Genomic DNA, 21,465 nt, shown 5'->3' with positions numbered 1-21,465 from the left:
CTGCGTCTATGGGGTTAAGTATGGTTCCTTTTTGTCAGTTGTTCTGGTGAGTATTTCTCAGGCTTTTAGCCGTGATTGTTTTCTTAACACAAGGTTTTATTCTCTCCCTGAAGCCGAAAGATGATCTATATCCTTTGCTTCACCCGACTATGCATTGCTGGACTCCAACAAGTGACTTGTACATTGGCTGTGAAGAGGGTCATCTTTTAATGATTAATGGAGACACCTTGCAAGTGACTGTACTTAATAAGATAGAAGAGGAATCGCCATTGGGTAAGAAACTGTCCTACTTCATATTCCTGTATAGCCATGGGTGTTGGTTTTTTTGGTTTTCGCTATTTTTCTCTTTCTTGGAGACATCTTTGAATCCTCCTTCTTCTTAATCCTCTGGCTGTTACTGTGCTGTTGGCATTCTACCATCACTTTATATGCATATTTCATGTAATCCTCAGAACAACATTATGAGGAGAGACACCTTAATCTCCACGATACAGAAGAGATATGTTAGGAAACATGGCCCAGTCCACGTAAACTGTGGAGCTGACACCTGAACCCAGGCAATAATACCTCAGAGTCCAAGTTCTTGGCTACTGTGCTGTATCCTTTTCTATACATATGCCCATTCTGCTTAGTCTGCTAATCATACCCTTTCCTGCCCCCACCCCAACCCTTTTCTCCAGGCTGATCATCTGTTAAGCCCAAAAGCCATCTGGAAAATTACCTTTCTATTGCTCGGTTAGAGGTGTTGTTTTTTTGTTTTTTTTTTAGACAGAGTCTCATTCTGTCACCCAGGCTAGGATGCAGTGGTGCAATCTTGGCTCACTGCAACCTCCGCCTCCTGGGTTCAAGCGATCTCGTGTCTCAGCCTCCCAAGTACCTGGAATTATAGGCACACACTACCACGCCTGGCTAATTTTTGTATTTTTAGTAGAGATGGGGTTTCGTCATGTTGGCCCGGCTGATCTTGAACTCCTGACCTCAAGTGATCTGCCTGCCTTGGCCTCCCAAAGTGCTGGGATTACAGGCAGGAGCCACCACACCCTGCCATATTGCTCAGCTAGAATTTGAAAGATAACCTGATCTATTCTGCCCTAGATATAGTGTCTATTCCTGACCCTATCAGCTGTGGCCATGGTTGGGCCTGGGCCACAGGAGCCACTGTCCACTCATTGAGCAGTAGATGTAGACCCTGGGAGGAGGGGGCCTTGCCAAGACAAGCTCCTCAAACCTGTCCAAAGCACTCTCTATTTCAATTGCTCTTACTATTTCACACCTTGATTTCTGTAACAACCTTAGGATGGACTTCACTGACCTTAATCTACATCTGACCCAAACTATGCAGCTTATCTCTGTCAAATTGCCTCTTTGAAGGCCACTTTTAACACCCAGCTCAAGAACTGCTCTGCCTTGATTTCACGCTCTCCCTAATCTGATCCTACCTACTCCATTAATATTATTTCCAACTATGCCCTGGTATGAGTTTTCTGAGCCAGTCATTTATTTTCACCATTTCACAGACATGCCTCTAGCCCATTCCCTTGGCACTTACTGTCTCTGAATCTGCCAATGCCCAGCTCAAATACCACCCCCTCCAGCAAGTTTTCCCCATTGCATTGTCCCTCATCTGCCTTTTTTCCTATTCTCTGACTCACTTTCCCTGTAAAACTGAGGCCATGAGGTTTCACTTCCCTCCCAACTCCCTTTCTCTCTTCCCTTTACTCCTACTATACCCTCCAGCCTTGCTCCTCTCTCTAATCTAGCATCTATGTTAGTTACATAGATCTGATGATAGAGAATTCAAAAACAACTTATAAGATTTACATCAGTAAAAGTAGCTTTTATTATTCATTGTTACATTGTACTTTGAATTACGTCACCTGCTTTACCTTGTTTTTCTTTTCCAGAAGACAGAAGAAATTTTATCAGTCCAGTAACCTTGGTATATCAGAAGGAGGGCGTGCTGGCTTCTGGAATTGTAATGTATTCTTTTTTTCAAATTAATTGGTTTAAAGAAAATTCACAATTCCCATTTGTTGCCATTTACTATTATGAGCCATATTTTAGGATGTCAGATCTGTCACATTATTAATTAAAATGGTTTCCTCTTTGGGTACTATTAAAAAGGATTTATTATGAATAGCTTCAAATCTATAGAAAATAGAGGGGACGATATAATGAACTACCATATATTACTGCAAACAAACACAAATAGAATTTAAAAATCCATTGCCCTTCCGCAATGAAAAAATACCTAATATCTGTAACCCAATTCCACGCTCATTTCTATACTTAATGTATTAGCTTATCAGACACGAATTTGGAATCCTTTGTCTAAGCTGCAGCTTAGACTCTTGTGAATGCCCATTTAACTTACATGTATCATAATGTTATTGTTGATATTTGAATCAGTATTAATAGCCTCCATTTACTTGGTGCTTGCTTTGTGCCAGGCACCAAGCTAAGTACTTTACTTGTATTATCTTATAGGTCCTTACAACAACCTTATCAAATAGAACTATTGACATCCTCCTTTTACAGACAAGGAATCTAATCTTACAGAGTTCACTAGCAAGTAACTGGAAGAGTTAGGGCTTGAACATAGGTGTATCAAACTCCAAAGTCTTTGCTGTCATTTATTAGAACTCAGCCTCAGTAAGTAATAAAAGGGGTCAGACCATATTTTTCTTTTTCTTTTCTTTTTTTTTTTTTTTTTTTGAGACGGAGTCTCGCTCTATCTCCCAGGCTGGAGTACAGTGGCGCGATCTCGGCTCACTGCAAGCTCCAACTCCCGGGTTCACGCCATTCTCCTGCCTCAGCCTCCCGAGTAGCTGGGACTACAGGTGCCCACCACCACGCCCCGCTAATTATTGTATTTTTAGTAGAGACGGGGTTTCACCGTGTTATGCAGGATGGTCTTGATCTCCTGACCTCATGATCCGCCAGCCTCGGCCTCCCAAAATGCTGGGATTACAGGCATGAGCCACTGCGCCCGGCCCAGACCATGTTTTTCCATGCCATTGTAATCAATGTAAACAATGCTAAGGTGTGGAACTGACCTACACTAAAACATAGGTCTAGTTGTAACTATCCCAGATGTTAGCATAGTCCATTTCACTGCCACAGATGACATCTCCAGGACCTTGAGGGTAGCTAGGCAGTGACATCAGGGTGAGAGACATTTTACCCTCAGGAAGCCATCTGGAGCACATACACCTACACTTAGCTCCCCCAACCTTGCAGTGGACTATCCCCTCCTCCTCCTCCATTTAGTCAGCATTTGTGCCTTTTATGACTCTTGTCCTCTTCAAGACCACCCTTGATGTTTGTTTAACCCCCTTTAAAGGAATTATTATAGCATTTGCTCTGGTGAGTGATGGAGAATGGAGATGAGCTCAAAAAAAGCACCTTGCCTGCTTTCCCTTCCAGGGCCCAAGCATTTGAACCCAGCCATCTAAAGTCCCCATGCTTAGTTATAACAGATCTAATCTAGAAAATGATAAATAAATTTCCTCAGAGTGTTTTCACTATTGTAAAAATAACTCAAATTCCTCTTGAGAATAATAAAATTAACCTAAATATATTCACAACCAGCCAACCAACCAACCCGTTTCTATCGGATACTTGCCATGTTCTACTACTGTGTGAGGAACAGAAAAAGAGGATCCGAAGGGAATAAAAGGCACACTGCCTACCCTTGGGTCATTTAGGGAGATAAGAAATGCACATAATAATGATTAAAGAGCATACAGGAGGGCTAGTGTCCTTTGAAGGAAAGAAACTGCTATACACAAGCCACACAAACTCTACTTCATTTTTCCTACCTCCTGTGCAGTGAAGAATGTAGTAAGAAGAGGGATACTAGAGAAACTCAAAAAAAGGGGAGGTCAGTAAAATTTTAGGTAATTGAAAAATGCATCACAAAAGAGATCAAACTGAAGCTTGACCAGGGAACATAGTTAAAAGTTGTCTAAATAAAGATGAGAGGACAGTGCATCTATGCAAACATAGATGATGATTCCAAATAAGCAGTAGAAGTAATCAATAAGCCTTAGCTTGTCTGATGAGGCAAGTATACTATGCATTGACTAAGACTGATTTTCTATGTTTATCTCACTCATCTCTAGGATGGCTTTGTGTATTCTTTTATTATTAAAGATAGAAGTTACATGATCGAGGATTTTCTTGAGATTGAAAGACCTGTAGAACATATGGCATTTTCTCCCAATTATACAATGTTGCTGATTCAAACAGACAAGGTATGTTGGATGGTAATTTCTTGATATGTGATTTTCAGATAGTATTATTATCATCATTACATGACAGGAATGAGGAGCAGAGTATGCTGCACAGTGGTACTCTACTTGTCAAGACTCTAGGTTGTAAATGAAAAAATACCCAATTTAAAAGGCCTAAATTACAAAGAGCTATTGGTTTATTTTTGTGCATGTAACTGAAAGGGCAAGGAGTGAATCTGAATAAAAGAGCTACCATGATGCCACCAAGCCTTGTTTTTTTCCATCTCTTGGCTCTGTTTCCTCTCTGCTGCCTCCATTTCCATGCAGACTCTCTGCTTATGGTGTTAACAGTTATATGTAGCTCTAGCTTATATTTCTGCCTGCTTGATGTCCCTGGTGGAAAGATACCAGCTAGAAAAAAAATCTTGGAATCTAGACTCATTGGACTGACTGAATCACGTGTCTACCCCGGGTCAATCACTTGCACCATAGGAATCCTAAACTCTGATTGGCCAGGCCTAAGTCAAATGCATAGCCTTGGATGCTGGGTAGAATCAACCCACTTAAATGAGAACTGAGATTGGGGCATAGGTTGTTCTCCAAAGAAAATGTGTGTTCTATAAGAGAAGAAGAAAAATGAATTATTGCAAGATTAAAACAAACATTTACTTCAATTATACTGCTAGGAAGATTCCTAATTAATGGAATGATCTTCAGACATCAAGATTAGCAGATATTTATATTGTTAGACAATCATTTTAGATGAATTGCAAACAAAATTCAATGACTTTCTGCCTGAAAGAAACGTAAATTTAAGTATGGAAAGACTTTTGTTTCTGATAATTACCAGAAGTTTTTTTTTAAAAAAAAAAAAACTATGCTAACTTATGTTTTAATAAATAAATGACTAACTTAAAATATCTATGGAGAATAGGAAACTAGGAAAAAGATATCATAAAAGAAGGAGGAAAGACCCAAATAGAACTTCTAAAGAAGAAAAATACACTAGCAAAGTAAAAATTAAATGAACATGTCTGACAAAAGGTTGGACATAGCCAAAGAGAGAATAAATGAATTCGAAGATAGATCAGAAGTTATTCAGAATGACACTAGAAAAGCAAAAGGGTAGGAAATACAGAAGGGAACATAAGAGATAAGAACAATACAGTGAAAAGATCTAACATATGTTTGATTAGAGTCCAGAGAGGAGAAAGTGGGACAGAGGCAATAATTAAAGAGATATTGACTGGGGATTTCCCAGAATTGCTTAAAGACATGAATTTACAGATTTAAGAGGTCCAGTGAATCCCAAACAGAATACATAAAATGATATCCACACTTAGACTTACCAAAGTGAAACTGTTGAAAACCAAAGACAGAGAAAATTTTAAAAGCAGTCGGAGAAAAGACAGATTACTTCTAAGGAATTTCAATTAGACTAATAGCTGACTTCTCTGTGGCAATAATGTAAGAAATAGTGGAATAATATCTTCAATGTAGTGCAGGGTTCAGCAAATTGTGGCTCCATGGGGCAAAACTAGCCTGCTGCATGTTTTTCAAATAAGATTTTATTGGAACATAGCCACACCCACTAACGTATTGTTTATGGCTTCTTTCACACCACTATGGCAGCATTAAATAGTTGTGGCAGAGACTACATGGTTTGCAAAGCCTAACATATTTACTGTCAGCCTATTTATAGAAAAAGTTTGATGACCCCTGATGTAATGAAAGAAAATAATTACCACCTAGAATTCTATACCCAATGAAAACATCTTTTCGGTATGCGGGTGAAAAAAGACATTTTAGACACTCCAAAGCTGAGTGTGTCAGCAGCTGACTATCACTAGAGAAAATTCTAAAGAATTTACTTCAGGCAGAGGAAAATGATCCCAGGTGGGAAGGTCTATGATGCAACAAAAATAAAGAGCAGTAGTAATAGGTGGAGAATGACACATTGTAGAAGATGTACAGTAAATGAACACTGCATACAACAGCAAAAAAAAATGTGAAAGTAGGTTTAAAAATAATATTGAACTAAAATCCCAAATAACAATAATATAAGTTGGGGGGGGGGCGCAGAGCAGGGTATATAGAATAAAGTGTTCCAAGGATCTCATATAACCCAGGAGGAGAATAAAGCTTAAAGTAACTTTTGATGTTGATAAATTAGGTACACATGTTACAACTTCTAAGGTAACCACTAAAAGAATAGGAACAGTAGATGAAATTTCCAAACTAGAGAAAGTGAAATGTAAAAAAAAGTTTAACCCAAAACAAGGTAAAAAAGAGAAAGAAAATAAAATGCAAAACAATTGAGATAAACAAAAAGCATAAATTAAAATCTTTGTTTAAACCCAAATATAAAAAGATGGAAAAAGATATGTAAACATTAACCAAAAGAAAACCAGTGGAAATATATTAACATTAGACAAATTAGGCTTTAAGGTAAAAATCATTACTAAAGATAAATGGGCTTATTTCAGAATAATAAAATATTAAATTTACCAGGAATATATGAATACTTAAAATATGTATGTACCTAATAGCATAGCCTTAGAGATTTAAAACAAAGCATGACAGAGTGACAAGGAGAAACAAAGCATTGATATTAATGGAACATTTTAATACACTTCTTTCATTACATGATAGAATAAACAATGTATTCTCAACATAGCAGCCAAGGTGAGCAAAGCATTTTTCTCTACTAGGCAAAGCCCTCCAGTGATTTCCTGTCATTCTGAGAAAAAGCCAAAATCCTTACTATGTTTTTAAAGGCCCTTCATGACATGGACTCCAATCCCCACCTCTGGCCTTATCTGCTACTACTGTGAACTCTTGTCCATCCTGCTCCAGCCACACTGGCCATCATGCTGTTTCCTTGAATCTGCCAGACATGCTTCTCCCTCAGAGTCTTTGTACTGGCTTTTCCCTCTGTCTGGAATGCTCTTCCCACAGAATCTACATGGATAGTTTCCTCATTTCCTTTGGGTCTTTTTTTTTTTTTTTTTTTTTGAGACAGAGTCTTGCTCTGTCGCCCAGGCTGGAGTACAGTGGTGCGATCTGGGCTCACTGCAACCTCCACCTCCCAGGTTCAAGTGATTCTTATGCCTCAGCCTTCTGAGTAGCTGGGACTACAGGTGTGCGCCACCATGCCCAGCTAAATTTTTGTATTCTTAGTAAAGATGGGGTTTCACCACATTGGCCAGGCTGGTCTCAAACTCCTGGCCTCAAGTGATCTGCCCACCTCAGCCTCCCAAAGTGCCGGGATTACAGGCATGAACCTTCAAGTCTTTTCTCTAAAGTTACCTTTGTTCCCGGACCGAACTGAGGGTTGGGCTGTTTGTTCTCCTGGCCCAATAACGAGATGCAGATGAACTGGGAAAGAAGGGAGTTTATTTCTGTAACCGGGTACAGGGAGAAGGCTGGGAAAATATCACTGGACCAACTCAATATTACAAAGCTTTCCAGAGCTTATATACCTTCTAAGCTATATGTCTATGTGCAAGTGTGCATTCATCTAAAGACGTAAGTGATTAACTTCTAATATATAACTAAGGCCTGAGTCCTGAAGACCTTCCTCTGGAGCCTCAGTAAATTTACTTAATCTAGATGGGTTCAAGTGCCAGGTATGATTACCCTTATTTTGTCTCCTGCTAAATCATGGAGGTTTGGGGAGTTCCTTAGACCCCCAATAAAGCTTGTTTGTGGAGGTCTGGGGATTTTCTTCAGACCCCCCAATAAAACTTATTTAATTCTAAGTGGGTCCTGTTGAGAATTCCTTCATTATCTTGTCATGCTTCAAGGCCCAGGAAAGGCCTAGGCAAAACTCTTGGCGGGGTTTTGTTACATTCAAGCGTTTGTGTAAGGGCACTGGCTCTATTAGCTTTTAATATTTAACTTAACCACTCAGTCATTGCTGAAACAGTTGTCATGGAGGCCTGCCTGTTCAGCTGTTAGTGAGACCTGGCCTGCCACACCTTCTCACTGAAGTCTTTCTTAAACATGCACTTTAAAATTTCACCCTCTTATTTTGCTATATAATGTTCTCCTTCTCTGTTATATTTTCTTTTTCTTCTTACAATTATCACTGTTTAACTTACAGTATATTTTATTTGGTTATATTATTTATTGTCTGAATCTCCCAGCAGAAGGTAAGTTCCGTGAGGGCAGGGGATTTTGTCTGTTTTATCCTCTGCTGTAACCCCAGCATCTAAAGCAGTGACTGGAGCTGTGTATCCACTTAATATTTATTGAATAAATGAAAGAAAGATAAAATTAGTAAATATCTACCAAATTTTGAACTCCTATAAAGTCATATTTTTTTAGATAAATAACACCAGAAATATTTATGTTTAACTCAAGTAAACGTGAAGAACTTGTGATTAGTTGAAAGCAGACTTCTTATTGCTGGTTAAGTGACCATATTATATTACCAGCTACTTGGTAGAGATGCATTCATTACAGAACAGATTTTTTTTTAGAGGTGAGTTTGGGAGCTGAAAATAATAGGCATAAAGTGACAGCTTCAGCCATACCTCAACTATTTCTACAAAGGCTTGTTTAAATGTTTAGTGTTCCTTCCATTATATTTAGCATGTGGTAGGATTTAGTACATCTTAACAACTTTTTGGGTTTTCCACATTTTCCAAATTTTCTACATAAATAGATATTATTTTTGAAACAGGAAAAAATGTTTTGTTATGTTTTGTAAATTAAAAAATAAATGTCTGGGAGACCAGGCGTGGTGGCTCATGCCTATAATCCCAGCACTTTGGGAGGTCGAGGAGGGGGGATTACTTGAGGTCAGGAGTTTGAGACTGGCCTGGCCAACATGGTGAAACCCCGTCTCTAGTAAAAATACAAAAATTAGCTGAGCACAGTGGCGGGCACCTGTAATCCCAGCTACTCAGGAGGCTGAGGCAGGAGAATCTCTTGAACCCAGGAGGCAGACGTTGCAGTGAGCCAAGATTCCGCCATTGCACTCCAGCCTGGGCGACAGAGGGAGACTCAGTCACACACACACAAAAGAATGAAATTTTAAAAAATTAAAAATAAAAAACGAATGTCTGGAATTGAAGAAGAAAGTCTTATGGTTATTTATGAGGCCAGGCACAGTGGCTTACACCTGTCATCCCAGCACTTTGGGAGGCCGAGGTGGGCGGATCACCTGAGGTCAGGAGTTTGAAACCAGCCTGACCAACATGTTGAAACCCTGTCCCTAGTAAGAATACAAAATTAGCCGGGCGTGGTGGCGCATGCCTGTAATCCCAGCTACTCAGGAGGCTGAGGCAGGAGAATTGCTTGAACCTGGGAGGTGGAAGTTGCAGTGAGCTGAGGTTGTGCCATTGCACTCCAACCTGGGCAACAATAGCAAGACTTTGTCTCAAAAATTAATTAATTAAAATAAAATAAAATGATGAATAAGTGAATGAATGAATGAATCAACCAATCAATCAATAAACAAACAAATCAAGTGTCTGGATTTTAAGCCCTTCAGGGTCAAGGTCTTACTGAGTTGATCTGTGATTTCCCATATTCTGTTTCCACATAGAGCCTTGGTTACAGTAGGCATTTAATAAATATTTGTTGAACTATATACACAACAATTACAATGTGTTTCTTTTCTTTTGTATGTTTATCAGGGATCTGTTTATATCTACACTTTTGGTAAGGAGCCAACCTTAAATAAAGTCCTAGATGCTTGTGATGGGAAATTTCAGGCAATTGACTTTATCACACCTGGAACCCAATACTTCATGGTAAAGAATATTTTACTGTGTCACAGTAGGACTAAAGATACGATGATGTTGCAAGATTTAAATCCCTATTTATATGTTATTGGGTAACTTTGAAAGTTCATGGGCAAAGCAATGCGAATAGGAGGCAGAGGCTGTCCTTGAAGACTGTGGTGGAGATGCCAGACACTTCCATCTTCAAATCTACCCCCCGGTTAGAATGATACCCTCATATTGTGACTTCATAATATCATCTTCTGAAAACAGCCAACACAATTGAGATCTTAGGAGCCATCTTTTGGTTTTCACCACCCAAGCTCTGCAAGCCAGGCTTTAACACGTTTTTAAAACACATTCATTGCTAATGAGTCATCAGCACTAAGTAAACTGTTAGTATTTATTTAGTATCTTTTTTTCCAGGTAATGCAGCAGCACCACCTGAGGTTGAAAATGAAATAGTTGCCATGTATAATACATTAATTCAGTCTAAGGAGTCAATAATAATATGTCAATATTGGCTCTTCAGTTGTAACAAATGTACCACACTAATGCAAGATGTTAATAGTAGGGTAGTAGGTGTGTGGAGGGGAAGGTGAAGGAGAACTCTGTACTTTCTGCTCAATTTTTGTGTAATCCTAAAACTGCTCTAAAAAAATAAGTTCTAGTAATTTAAAAGAGAACAATGTATAGTTTCCTATTTCTACATTTGTTCATTAGGCAATAGTTTTACTGATTTTTGTAAGCAACTTTTATCTTTAATATGTTACATGAAAAGTCTTTATTTTACTTTTCTAATACTAATTAGTTATGTATTAAATTGCATTAAAGATAATAGTTAATATTCAGAAACAAAGCATTGGCGTTGAAATGATAAAATAAGTATTTATAATCCACGTAAGTAAAATGAAATTTTATACTAAATCATCGACACACTGGAAAGGGAGGTAGAACATGCTTCCATAGGAAAGTCTTATTTTCCATGTAGAGTTTTTGTTTTTCTTTTTTTACAGACACTTACACATTCAGGGGAAATTTGTGTTTGGTGGCTGGAGGATTGTGCTTGTGTAAGCAAGATTTATCTGAATACCCTAGTAAGTATACTTGATAAATGGATTTTAAAAAAATATTGAATTCTAATCCAATCTACCTTTTCATATTCACATGTCAATAGTCTGTAGAAATACTTGTTACAGAAGCCTCACTGCATTTTTGCCTTCTAGATTTACAGTAATCCTTGTGTGTAAAGTATATGCCACAGCCCCAAGAGTGGAACCATAGCATACAATATTGGTTATAGAAAACAATAAGTTTTTCTGTGGTGGCAGTTGTTTTTGAAACCCCAGTAGTTTATATCTTACTCATGCCATAAGTTCATTGTGGATTGGCAGGGGTCCCTCTTGCACAGTCTCTCAGGGAGCCAGGCTGATGGGGGTTCCACCAAAGAATACTTCCTCTGTGCTGTGTGGCAGGAGAGGAAGAGAGTGCTGAAAGGTCTTTTGGAGGGAGAGGGGATGCTGTTGAATCAGCAAGTAAGTGCTTTTTCTCAGAAATGAAATATCCTTTTGGCCATAATTGGTTAAATGGTCCCATTTAATGGAAATCAATTAGAAATGAAAGAAAGTTGCCACTCTAACCAGCTTAAGCCAAAAATTAAAAAGTAAGTGTTATTGGCACAATCAACTATAAAGTACAGAACTTGTCTGGCCTCATGTGTGCCTCAATCCAGCAGTTTAAATGATATACCAAGGACCTTGTCTTTCTGTCTCCACACTATGCCTTTAGTTTCATCTTAGGCTTCATTGAGGTACACCCAGATACCACAGGTGCCAACCTCACATCATACTGTCAGAGAGGGAAGAAAAATTCCTGCTGTAGGAGGAGGAAGAACAGAGATGCTTCTTCTTTCCAGAAGGTTCAGTAAATGTCTTGCAATGTCTTAATAACATCTGTGAACTAATCATATGCACAGGGGATGAGAAATGCAATTAAGTGCATAATTAATGCACAAACTCAGCCTTGGAAATGGGAGTTAGACTCATTCCACTCATGCCTGAAGATAGGGGAGGGATAGTTTCTCAGTGAATATTCAAGAGATTTTCCAGAAGGAGGGCGTATGGATGCTGAGTTGCAAACCACACTGCCCAAAACACCTACCACAATGTGATACCATTATTTCTGCCATGTTCACAGTGCATTTTGCATAAAATAACATTTTAAAAGGACCAAGAAATAATGGTAATGCTTTCTTTTTTAAAAAATAATATTATTTGCTGCATTACACAGTTCTAGTTGAGAAATGGATCTTGGTATTAGGCAGGGAAGTTTCAGTCCTTCCCTTTTATAAAACTAAAATCTTAATTATAAAAGACTAAGCATCATATTTTACATAAGATGCCAAAGATACATAATTCAATGTGATAAATAAAACTCTCCCACAAAAGTAAAGATAAAAATTCTTACTGAGAAAACTTGAAATATGAAAAGACTCCATAGTCTATGTGACCAAGGGTTATATGTATTCATTTCTATTAGAAATAGTAAACTAGGAGAGATCTTACAAGTGCATTTAATCACATGTCCTTTCACACATTAGAGACACAGAAACGTTTAACAACCCACCCAGGGGCCCATATAATCAGGATATACCTTGTTCCTCTTGGGCAAGGAGGGATACAGGTACCATTACCCTATAGAGAATTGATCCAGACACAGTAATGCTGATGCCAGGTCTCTCTGCCTGCATCCGGGACTGTGTTGCCTTCCTTCAAGCAGTGGTCCTGGGGGATCCCAGTCCAGCAGCACAGTGTCAAGATACCTGGACACTAGCAGCATCCGCTGATGGTACCTGCAAGGGTATATAAGACTCCTCTGGCCCTTGCTGTACATTTTCAGACTAGCACACCATCGCCCTGGAATGAAGGAGAATTTCAGCTGATTATTTTTATTTTGGGAACACATACACATACACACACACTTCCCACAGAGGTTTTCAATTTTACAAAAAGCCCACTCAATTGGGAGACTGTGTGCATTCTAATAAGGCAGGACACCTGGGTGCTTCATCTGAAGTTTGTCACCATATATGGGATCCTTGGGCAAGCTGCTGGACTTCCTTGGCCTGTGTTTTCTATTTTGCAAAATGATCTCTTATGTTCTTTTTCAGTCCTAAGTTCCATGATTTTATTCAAAACAATCTACAAAGTGTTGATAGAGAAAGAATACTGATTTCTCTAGTATTATGAAAGTCAATTTATTCTCTTAGACATCATATTCTGTATAAATCATTGTGAGATAAATGGGAATCTGTTACGCATTTCTTTGGTGACTGAATACATCTTCCGGTGATACAGTTATTTTCTTAAGTCTTCCTTAGTCATACCAGCATCTCAGGATCTATAAAAATGTTTTAAAAAGCCAGGTGTGGTGGTTTGAACCTGTAATCCCAGCGACTCGGCAGGCTGACACAGTAGGATCACTTGAGCCCAGTAGTTCAAGACAGAGGAAGACCCCATCGCTAATAAATAAATAAAAATTTTAAAATGTTTAAAAGATGCTAAGAATTTCTTTTAAATTTCTTATTTTTCACTATTATTGGTCTACTTGTTTCACAATCACTTAAATAGATTATTGGCATAATCATTTCATCATCATTTAGGGATAAAAATGAAGCCATGATTTAAATTTCAAGAAATCTCTCTCTAATTTTTATTACTCTAATTTTAGGATAAAAGAATAAGATGTACAGATTCCTGTGCCATCTTATGCAGTTGATCAGCTCAGGAACGTTGAGGGTATAATTTGAAAGACCCCACCACACAACACTTGCCACTTTTCTCATCCTGCAGGCTTTTCAAGTACACTGTATAATAGCATTCTTACGTGTAGGAGAGCAGGCACAATAGAGATACGCATCTGGGGTTTATTTTAAACAGGCAACGGTTCTGGCTTGCTGTCCATCCTCCCTCTCTGCAGCCGTGGGCACGGAGGATGGCTCGGTCTACTTCATCAGCGTATATGATAAGGAATCCCCTCAGGTCGTGCACAAGGCCTTTCTCTCGGAATCGTCCGTGCAGCACGTTGTGTAAGTCCTTTCTGCCTCCAGGAGCGGCTCCGTGTCACACCCGTCTGTTGAAAATTCTAGTGAAGCCATCCTTTCTTTTAATTTTAAGTTTTACATGTTTCATTTGTTTTGAATGTTAATATATTCACACAGTTCAACACTCAAAAGGTACAGAGGGCTGTGTAGTAAAGTACCCCCCATACCCAGGTCTGTCCTTGCAGGCAGCCTGGTACCAATTTCTCATGTCTCTCCTGAGATGTTTTATCTATGAACAAGCAAAACATAATAAGCACTTCTTTTTACTTGTATCAATGGCCATCATGTGTGTATAGTGTGCCAGGCACTTCTGCTGTATTAACTCCATGAGGTAAACACTCTTGTTGTCTCTATTTGACAGGTGAGGAAGATAAGGCACAAGGATTTTAAATAACTTGCTCAATAGTACACAGATAGTGAATGGCAAATGTTGGGATTTGAACCCAGGTAGTTGGGCTGCAGAGTCACTGCCTTTGCTCTTAAAAGGAGAAAACTATGTACAATGCCTCATTTCTTTTTTCACTTAATCGTATATCTTGGAGAATGTTTTATATCCACACATAAAGACCAGCCTGATTATTTGTATAGCCACATAGTATTCCATTATATGAATATACTATCATTTTTTAAAAACAGTATATTAATGAACATTTAGAGTATTTCAAAACTTTTGAAGCAATACTTTTAAGATGATAATATAGAGACATTAGATTTGGACTTGTAGGTGCTATCATTATTACTGTTTCTTTTTAATTTATTATATTATTAGGTATTAATAAGAACAGACATTTGTATTCTGCTTTACAGCTTGAGATCACTGTAGCTTGTGGCATGTGATCCTCAAAACACCAGTCAGAAAGGTGTTATTCTTATCCCTATTAGACAAATTAGGGAATTCAGGGTTAGAGAGGTGAAGAAAAGCATTGTCCAAGATTACACATTACACAGCTAGCACACTGAGGAGCTGGCCCTGCCACTGTGGACTGCCCAGCTCCACCACCCTAGCTCAGTGGGGAAGGATGGATAACCTCCTTCCATTTACCCCCTGCCTTTCTGCACTGTCATTTTTTTGTGCCTTTCCTTTCTCAGATCCTCTTATTCTAATTTACATCTTCCCACTTTTTCTAATTTGATAAAGTTGTAGACATGTTTCACTACATTCTTCCTCCCACTGCCAGGTACCAGACACAGGGTAATGAAATGTCACACCCACCACTAATTTGAGAATTGCTTATTTGCACTTGAAACATCAAGAAAGCTCTACCGACATGTTTCATTCACTTATGATGAACCAACTGCCCATCTTTACTGAATCTTCTTGACTGTATTTATTAAAGTTGCAATTTGGAAATAGCATTGGCCTAAAGTACAATGATTATATCCACATGTAATCACTCCACTTTTATAAGGTCAGAGAATATTAAAAATTGCAAACCGTAAAAATGACTGGCTTTGAACATATCTCTGTGGCCATTCAATAAACTTGTTCACCATCTAGCTGGTGAAACAATTGGGATTTGATCATCAGATTTCTTCTTTTCTAGTTATGATCAGCAAGGAATATTTCTGTTAGTTGGAACATCAGAAGGAAAAGTCTTTATTATCAATGCCAACTCCTCAAGCTCATTTCAGATTATTGGATTCACAGGTACAACATAGAATGCTGATTAATTTAAAATATTGATTATTTCAAAGAATTTAAGGTTATGAAAATGGAGTTTTCATATTGAATATTGAAACAATTATTTGTGGCATATTTTCTGAAAGAGAAACCTTTAAATAACTAAAGTTACTTAGAATTCTCACATTATATTTTGATGTATTTGGAATATTAGAGTTATCTGCTTGGTACATAGTTGGTGCTAAATAAATTTTCTTGAATCAATTATTAAATACATTAATGAAATGGCTGAACATTTCTAATATTAACATACAGAGAAGTTGGGTTGATTTCTCTTGAAAATATTTTTTAATATTTTATCTCTAATAAAGAATTTTCTCTTTATTTTCTCTCTGGCTTTACATGCCAACTGTATATGTGTTTCCCCCCACATACACAATTTTTTTTTTAATTCTCCTTAAAAAATTTTTTTTTTTTTGCTCCTCACACTTTGCCAAGTCCCACTCCTAAGTTTTTAAATTTGTTTATCATTGACTTATAAAAATTAGTGAGTGCCTACAAGGTGCAAAATGCCAAACCTAGGCCTTGTAGGGGGATGAAAATATTAAGGAGACAATTTAGTAGAGGAGGAAAATGCAGAGTGGTGTGTAGGCTCAGATACTGTGTAGGCTCAGATACAGCAGCAATTCATTCTGCCAAGTGTGAGGAGAGGAGTGGAGGTGAAGGTGGGCACTGGTCAGGGGGTGCGGAGGATTGGAGGAGTTTTCCAAGGGCTTAAAGTAGTGGGTTTGAAGGATTTTCATAGGTGTGGGATAGGACATATTAGTATTCCTGCTCAAAATAATAACCCAAACAAAGGTACTTGGAATGGTAAAAAAGTCTGGTATAACAGGTAAATGGAAGAGTTTACTAGAAGATGACTATGGCAATGAAGTCTGAAAGAGGAAGGACCTTGAATATCATTCCAAAGAGTCTGGAATTGTTCTGTGGTTAATGAGCCATCATCAGTGGTTTCAAGATGGAGCTGGCATGATTTGACTTGGTTTTTAGAGACTGACTCTGATACCAGTGTGAAGGATGGAGTAGAAAGGCAAAAGAATGAAATTAAAAAGATGAGATTGGAAGCTATAATACTAGCCAAGGCAAGAGATGATCATAGTCATAATCATAGCAACAGCCAACACTTATTGAGGAATGCCTGACTATGTGGTAGCCAGTATTCTAAGCCCTCAGCATGTCTCCACCCATTGAATTCTTAGACAACTTTCATGAAATTGATACTACTATTATCCCTCCACATGAGGCAATTGAGGCGCAGCGAGGCTAACTAGTTGTTCAAGGCCATGCATCTAGTTAGTGGCAGAGCCCAATTAAGGAAGTCCAGTTTCAGGGCGTGTGCTCTTATCCACAATGCACAAACTCATGCTGCAGTTACAGAAAGAGAAAAGAGGGCACAACCACGAGTGATGGAATTGGTAGGACTTGGTATTTGATGCGAAAGGAAGGGATAAGTGATGACTCCAAAATTTCTAGCCTGAATGGTGGAAGTTTGCAATGCCATTAGTTGAAGAAGAAAGTTCTAGAGGTTGAGGAATAGGTTGAGCTGATGAGTTCCATAGGTTTAAAGCCAATAAACTCTTCATTTGGGCATATTTAGCTTAAGTTTGGAAATCGGGATATGTAGTTCAAGGCTTAATGATAGAATTCTGATCTTGAAATCATGGTAGCTGATGAGATGGCTCAACAGAGTAGAAGTAAACCTGGATGCTTAATAAGGCAAAAGAGGTAACTAAATATGCAAATTAGATGGCACTGAGTGTGGTACAGCCTGTGGCTGACCTCAGAGTGGATGTATATCCTGCCTAAATATTCCATTTCATTTATTTTATTTTATTTTCCAGAGTCTTGCTCTGTCACCCAGGCTGGAGTGCAGTGGTGCAATCATAGCTCACTATAGCCTTGAATTCCTAGGCTCAGGCAATACTGCTGCTTCAGCCTCCTGAGTAGCTGGGACTACAGGTTTATGCCCCAAAGCCTGGCTTGTTCTCTGTTTTGTTTTTGTTTCCTTTTTTTTTTTTTTTTTTTTTTTGAGATGGAGTCTCGCTCTGTCGCCCAGGCTGGAGTGCAGTGGCGTGATCTTGGCTCACTGCAAGCTCTGCCTCCTGAGTAGCTGGGCCTACAGGCGCCCGCCACCGCGCCAGGCTAATTTTTTGTATTTGTTAGTAGAAACAGGGTTTCACCATGTTAGCCAGGATGGTCTCGATCTCCTGACCTCATGATCCGCCTGCCTTGGCCTCCCAAAGTGCTGGGATTACAGGCGTGAGCCACCACGCCTGGCCTTTTTTTGTTTGTTTGTTTGTTTGTTTTGTTTTGTTTTGTTTTTTAGTAGAGAAAATGTCTCTCTATGTTGCTCAGGCTGGTCTTGATCTCCTGGAGTCAAGCAATCCTCTCACCTCAGCCTCCCAAAGTATTGGGATTACAGACATGAGCCACTGTTCCCTGCCCCATTTTTAATGTATCTGTTTGGCCAGAGGGTGGGATGGAAGAAGCTGGGAATAGAACCCTGGTCCACATTTTATATTGAAGCTGTGGACAGAGGAAGATGAGGCAGTGAAGAAAACTGAGGCTGGGCCAGAGTAATAAGAGAACTGGGAGTCATTCTCTCCAGAAACAGCCTAAAGAAGGAAGGCAGATGAAAGTACAGGCTGACACAGAAGTGTGGGTAGGGAGAGGGCTGAGATAGGCTCTCATATATTTGCCAGTCAGCAGGTGATCCCTGAGAGAGCTACTTCTTTGGAATGAAGAAGGTTAGGGAGGGAATAGAGGTAAGAAAATTAAGTCAGAAAGTGCCAAAACTATTTTAGGAAGTTTGCAGTGGAGAAAAGAGAGTCAGATGTTAACTGTTGTGGGACAGCAGAGTTGGAGGAAGGTTCTTATTTGAAGACAGGGGAGTCATGAGGGCTGAATAAAAGGAACCATAAGGGACACAAGAAGCTAAAAAGAGGTGATTGATAATGTATGGTCTAATAGGAGATTGGAGGAATGGGCTCAAAAATCACAGACAGGGAGGGGTTACATTTTGTTCCTACATCAATGTCAGGAAATGAATGGAGAAAATGGAAACAGACAAGGGGAAAGTGTGAGTCTCAGGATAAGAAAGTTGAGATTGAGTTTATGTAGATGTCCTTGGTCTTCCTTGTTAAGGAAGAGGGAAGGTCATCTGCTGACCGCCTGGGGAAGGGCCTGAGAAAGTGGGCACCTGCAGCACAGTCCCATGAAGAATGGGAGAGTGAATCTGGAACAAATCCAAGGTGGGCTCCAGGCCTGGCACACCTTGCAGAGGTTAGATCAGCTGGCTTTCTAGTGGAGCAAGCTCATAAAGTCACGTTTCCACCACACCCACAGTCCTTGACCACAGATGCAAAGAAGGCCAATGCCTAAGTTTACCCAATCTTAGGATTAGGTAACCTGGCTGGAGTGGACTTGTGGGGACCAGCTCATGCAGATGCTGGTTTGGAGGGATAGGAGGTGGAGATGGTGCACTCTGGGGCCACCCTGGCTGGGAAGGAAACCCAGACAGACTGGGCTGGTTTAAATCTGCCAGTCTAGACATCTAATCAGGAGAATCCCTCATCCATTCATCAAAAATGTCCCTGTAACTTATGTTTAAAGGTCACTTTAAATGTCCAGCAAATAATTTGATTCTAAAGATATAGCGAAGGCAAGTCCATGGATGGTATCTTAATTGGAAAGGTAAAAGATTATTTAAACTTATCAATGACCACTTGTGGTGTTGATCTCTGTTTGCTTTCAGAGGTGGCCAAAGACATTTTACAGATATCCACAGTGTCTCTTTTAGAAACAGACATAGTGAAAGTGATGGTGCTTTCCTCGCTTCCAGAAGCAGGGAGAAGCAGGTTGGAGATGTTCACACTGCCTACATTACTGCCACAAGGTAAGGAAAACATAAGCAGCCAGTTCTGCTCCTGAGCCCAGATACATTGTTGTTATTGTTTTTTGGGTTTGTTTTGTTTTTATCTTGGCATGTGAAGAGGTAAAATGGCTACCTTTTGTCTGTCTTTACAAAGTAAAACCAACATGCTAAACAGTTTGAAGTGTGGACTTTTCCTCTGGGCTTCCTGACTCATGAGTCTGCTTTATTACCATAGGAAAAGAGATAGGATCAACGGACACATCAAATTGATTTGTTATTTTTGTGATGTCTCTTGTTTTGTAGCTTTGAATAGACAAGGTTAAATTCAGATAGATTACAGTGTAGTTCCCTTCACTGACAAAATTATAAAGACAGTTTTCTGGATAAAAAGGTATGAGAAAATAGATACTCTTTCCTTGTTTTAATGACAAATATATCAGGTTAGCAGTTTTGCAAATATATAATTATAGAGCAGAAGAGAGCCGACAACCTCCAAGTACTTTTATGTTTTTATAAGAATCTCTATACTACCATGGGTTTCTTTTAATATGTCTCTAAGTTAATTGATTAAAAATTAATCAAGGCATTACAGAAATATTTTACCCACTATCAGTCATTTAATACTCAAGTATTTCTAGGGAGACAAGTGTTTTTAAATCATTTTTATCACCTACTAGCTTCCGCAACATTAGTTGAGCATTTAAATTTTATTTTGCTTTTCATAATTGTTCATAATTTTAAAAAAACAAAATTAATTTATGGTACAAGTGATTTCTCTTCTTTTTCCAAATCTAATAGTTTCCACAACCTTTGCTGATGAAAGAGGAAGGCTGAAAGATGAAATCATTCATAAGTACCTGTATGAGTTGGAGCACGCTCTGTCCTCTGCAGTCTTGGGCTTTCAAAGTAACCAAATATATGGCTTCTGTAGTCAAGTGCCATACATCTGTAGCTACCTTCTTCCTGAAGAAGTATGTCAACACTTAAGTGTACTCTCATTTATCTTAGCAATCAAGATTGATACATTATACTGATTAGATGTGATCCTCTTGACCACTTTAACAGAATAGTTCAGTTAACAAATGCCTTCATTATATTAATATAATCCCCTTGAGCTAGATATATAGTGTTATTTGTTAATCCATCATACAATATATTTGAGCAACCTGATACTTGTGCCACATACATCATCTTTGTCAGATAAACATGCAGATGACACAATATTAGTTTAGTGCCTTAAAAAACAACCTAGCATTAGGAAATCTATTCTACATATGCCAAGGGCTACAAGGTAGATGATTTGATTTGCAGTGGAACTTTGCATCTAAGCCATAACCAAAATTACAAAAAATAATTAAACTGTGTTTCTGGCATTTTTTCATTACACTCTCTTCAGACTTCTCATGCATTGTGTCACCTCCTGCTGCACATAATGGCCCAGTACCCTCCTGCTTCCTGCCCCTTGACCTCTCACTTTCCCTTGATGTCTGTCTACCCACTTTGATAAGGTCTGCCTTCCTTCCTCTAAATTCTTCAGTCAAAGCTCTTCTTTGACAGAGTAGCCAGGACTAGACACAGAGAAGGAATAAATGATTAGTGGCAAGAGAGATTCAAGAAAAGTTTCATGAAGGAAGCAATATTTGATCTGGACTTTGAAAAGTAAGTCAGATTTAGACATGGAGAGATATTGCATACAATTTTGGTGGGCAGCGATCATATAGGGAGGTAGGGCAGGACTGGTGGGGATGGAGTAGAGAAGGGCATTCCAGACAAAAGGAAGGACACGTGCAGAGGCTTGGAGGTAGGAATGCATGAAACATACGGGGAATATTGACTACATT

The 21,465-nt window shown here is 38.9% G+C and overlaps 1 protein-coding gene across 14 annotated transcripts in view; it reads left to right on the top strand.

The window, feature by feature from the left end:
• The window catches only part of CFAP43 (cilia and flagella associated protein 43), a 102,069-nt gene that overhangs the window by 24,460 nt on the left and 56,144 nt on the right, over positions 1-21,465 (top strand). For 10 of the 14 annotated variants that reach the window (XM_063607882.1, XM_063607880.1, XM_063607881.1 and 7 more), the window contains 9 exons: positions 114-273; positions 1,905-1,975; positions 4,125-4,256; positions 9,881-9,997; positions 10,984-11,064; positions 13,906-14,054; positions 15,614-15,717; positions 19,505-19,645; positions 20,423-20,595. In XM_063607882.1, coding sequence (XP_063463952.1) covers positions 114-273; positions 1,905-1,975; positions 4,125-4,256; positions 9,881-9,997; positions 10,984-11,064; positions 13,906-14,054; positions 15,614-15,717; positions 19,505-19,645; positions 20,423-20,595 — 1,128 coding nt within the window. The remainder of the gene's footprint in view (positions 1-113; positions 274-1,904; positions 1,976-4,124; positions 4,257-9,880; positions 9,998-10,983; positions 11,065-13,905; positions 14,055-15,613; positions 15,718-19,504; positions 19,646-20,422; positions 20,596-21,465) is intronic. The other 4 variants (XM_055093354.2, XM_055093351.2, XM_055093360.2 and 1 more) reach the window with 3 other exon arrangements.

The sequence above is a fragment of the Pan paniscus genome, chromosome 8 (assembly GCF_029289425.2).
Source record: "Pan paniscus chromosome 8, NHGRI_mPanPan1-v2.0_pri, whole genome shotgun sequence".
Classification (NCBI taxonomy): domain Eukaryota; kingdom Metazoa; phylum Chordata; class Mammalia; order Primates; family Hominidae; genus Pan; species Pan paniscus.
Note: the sequence above shows the minus strand (reverse complement) of the source record. Positions and strands in the feature narration are given on the sequence as shown.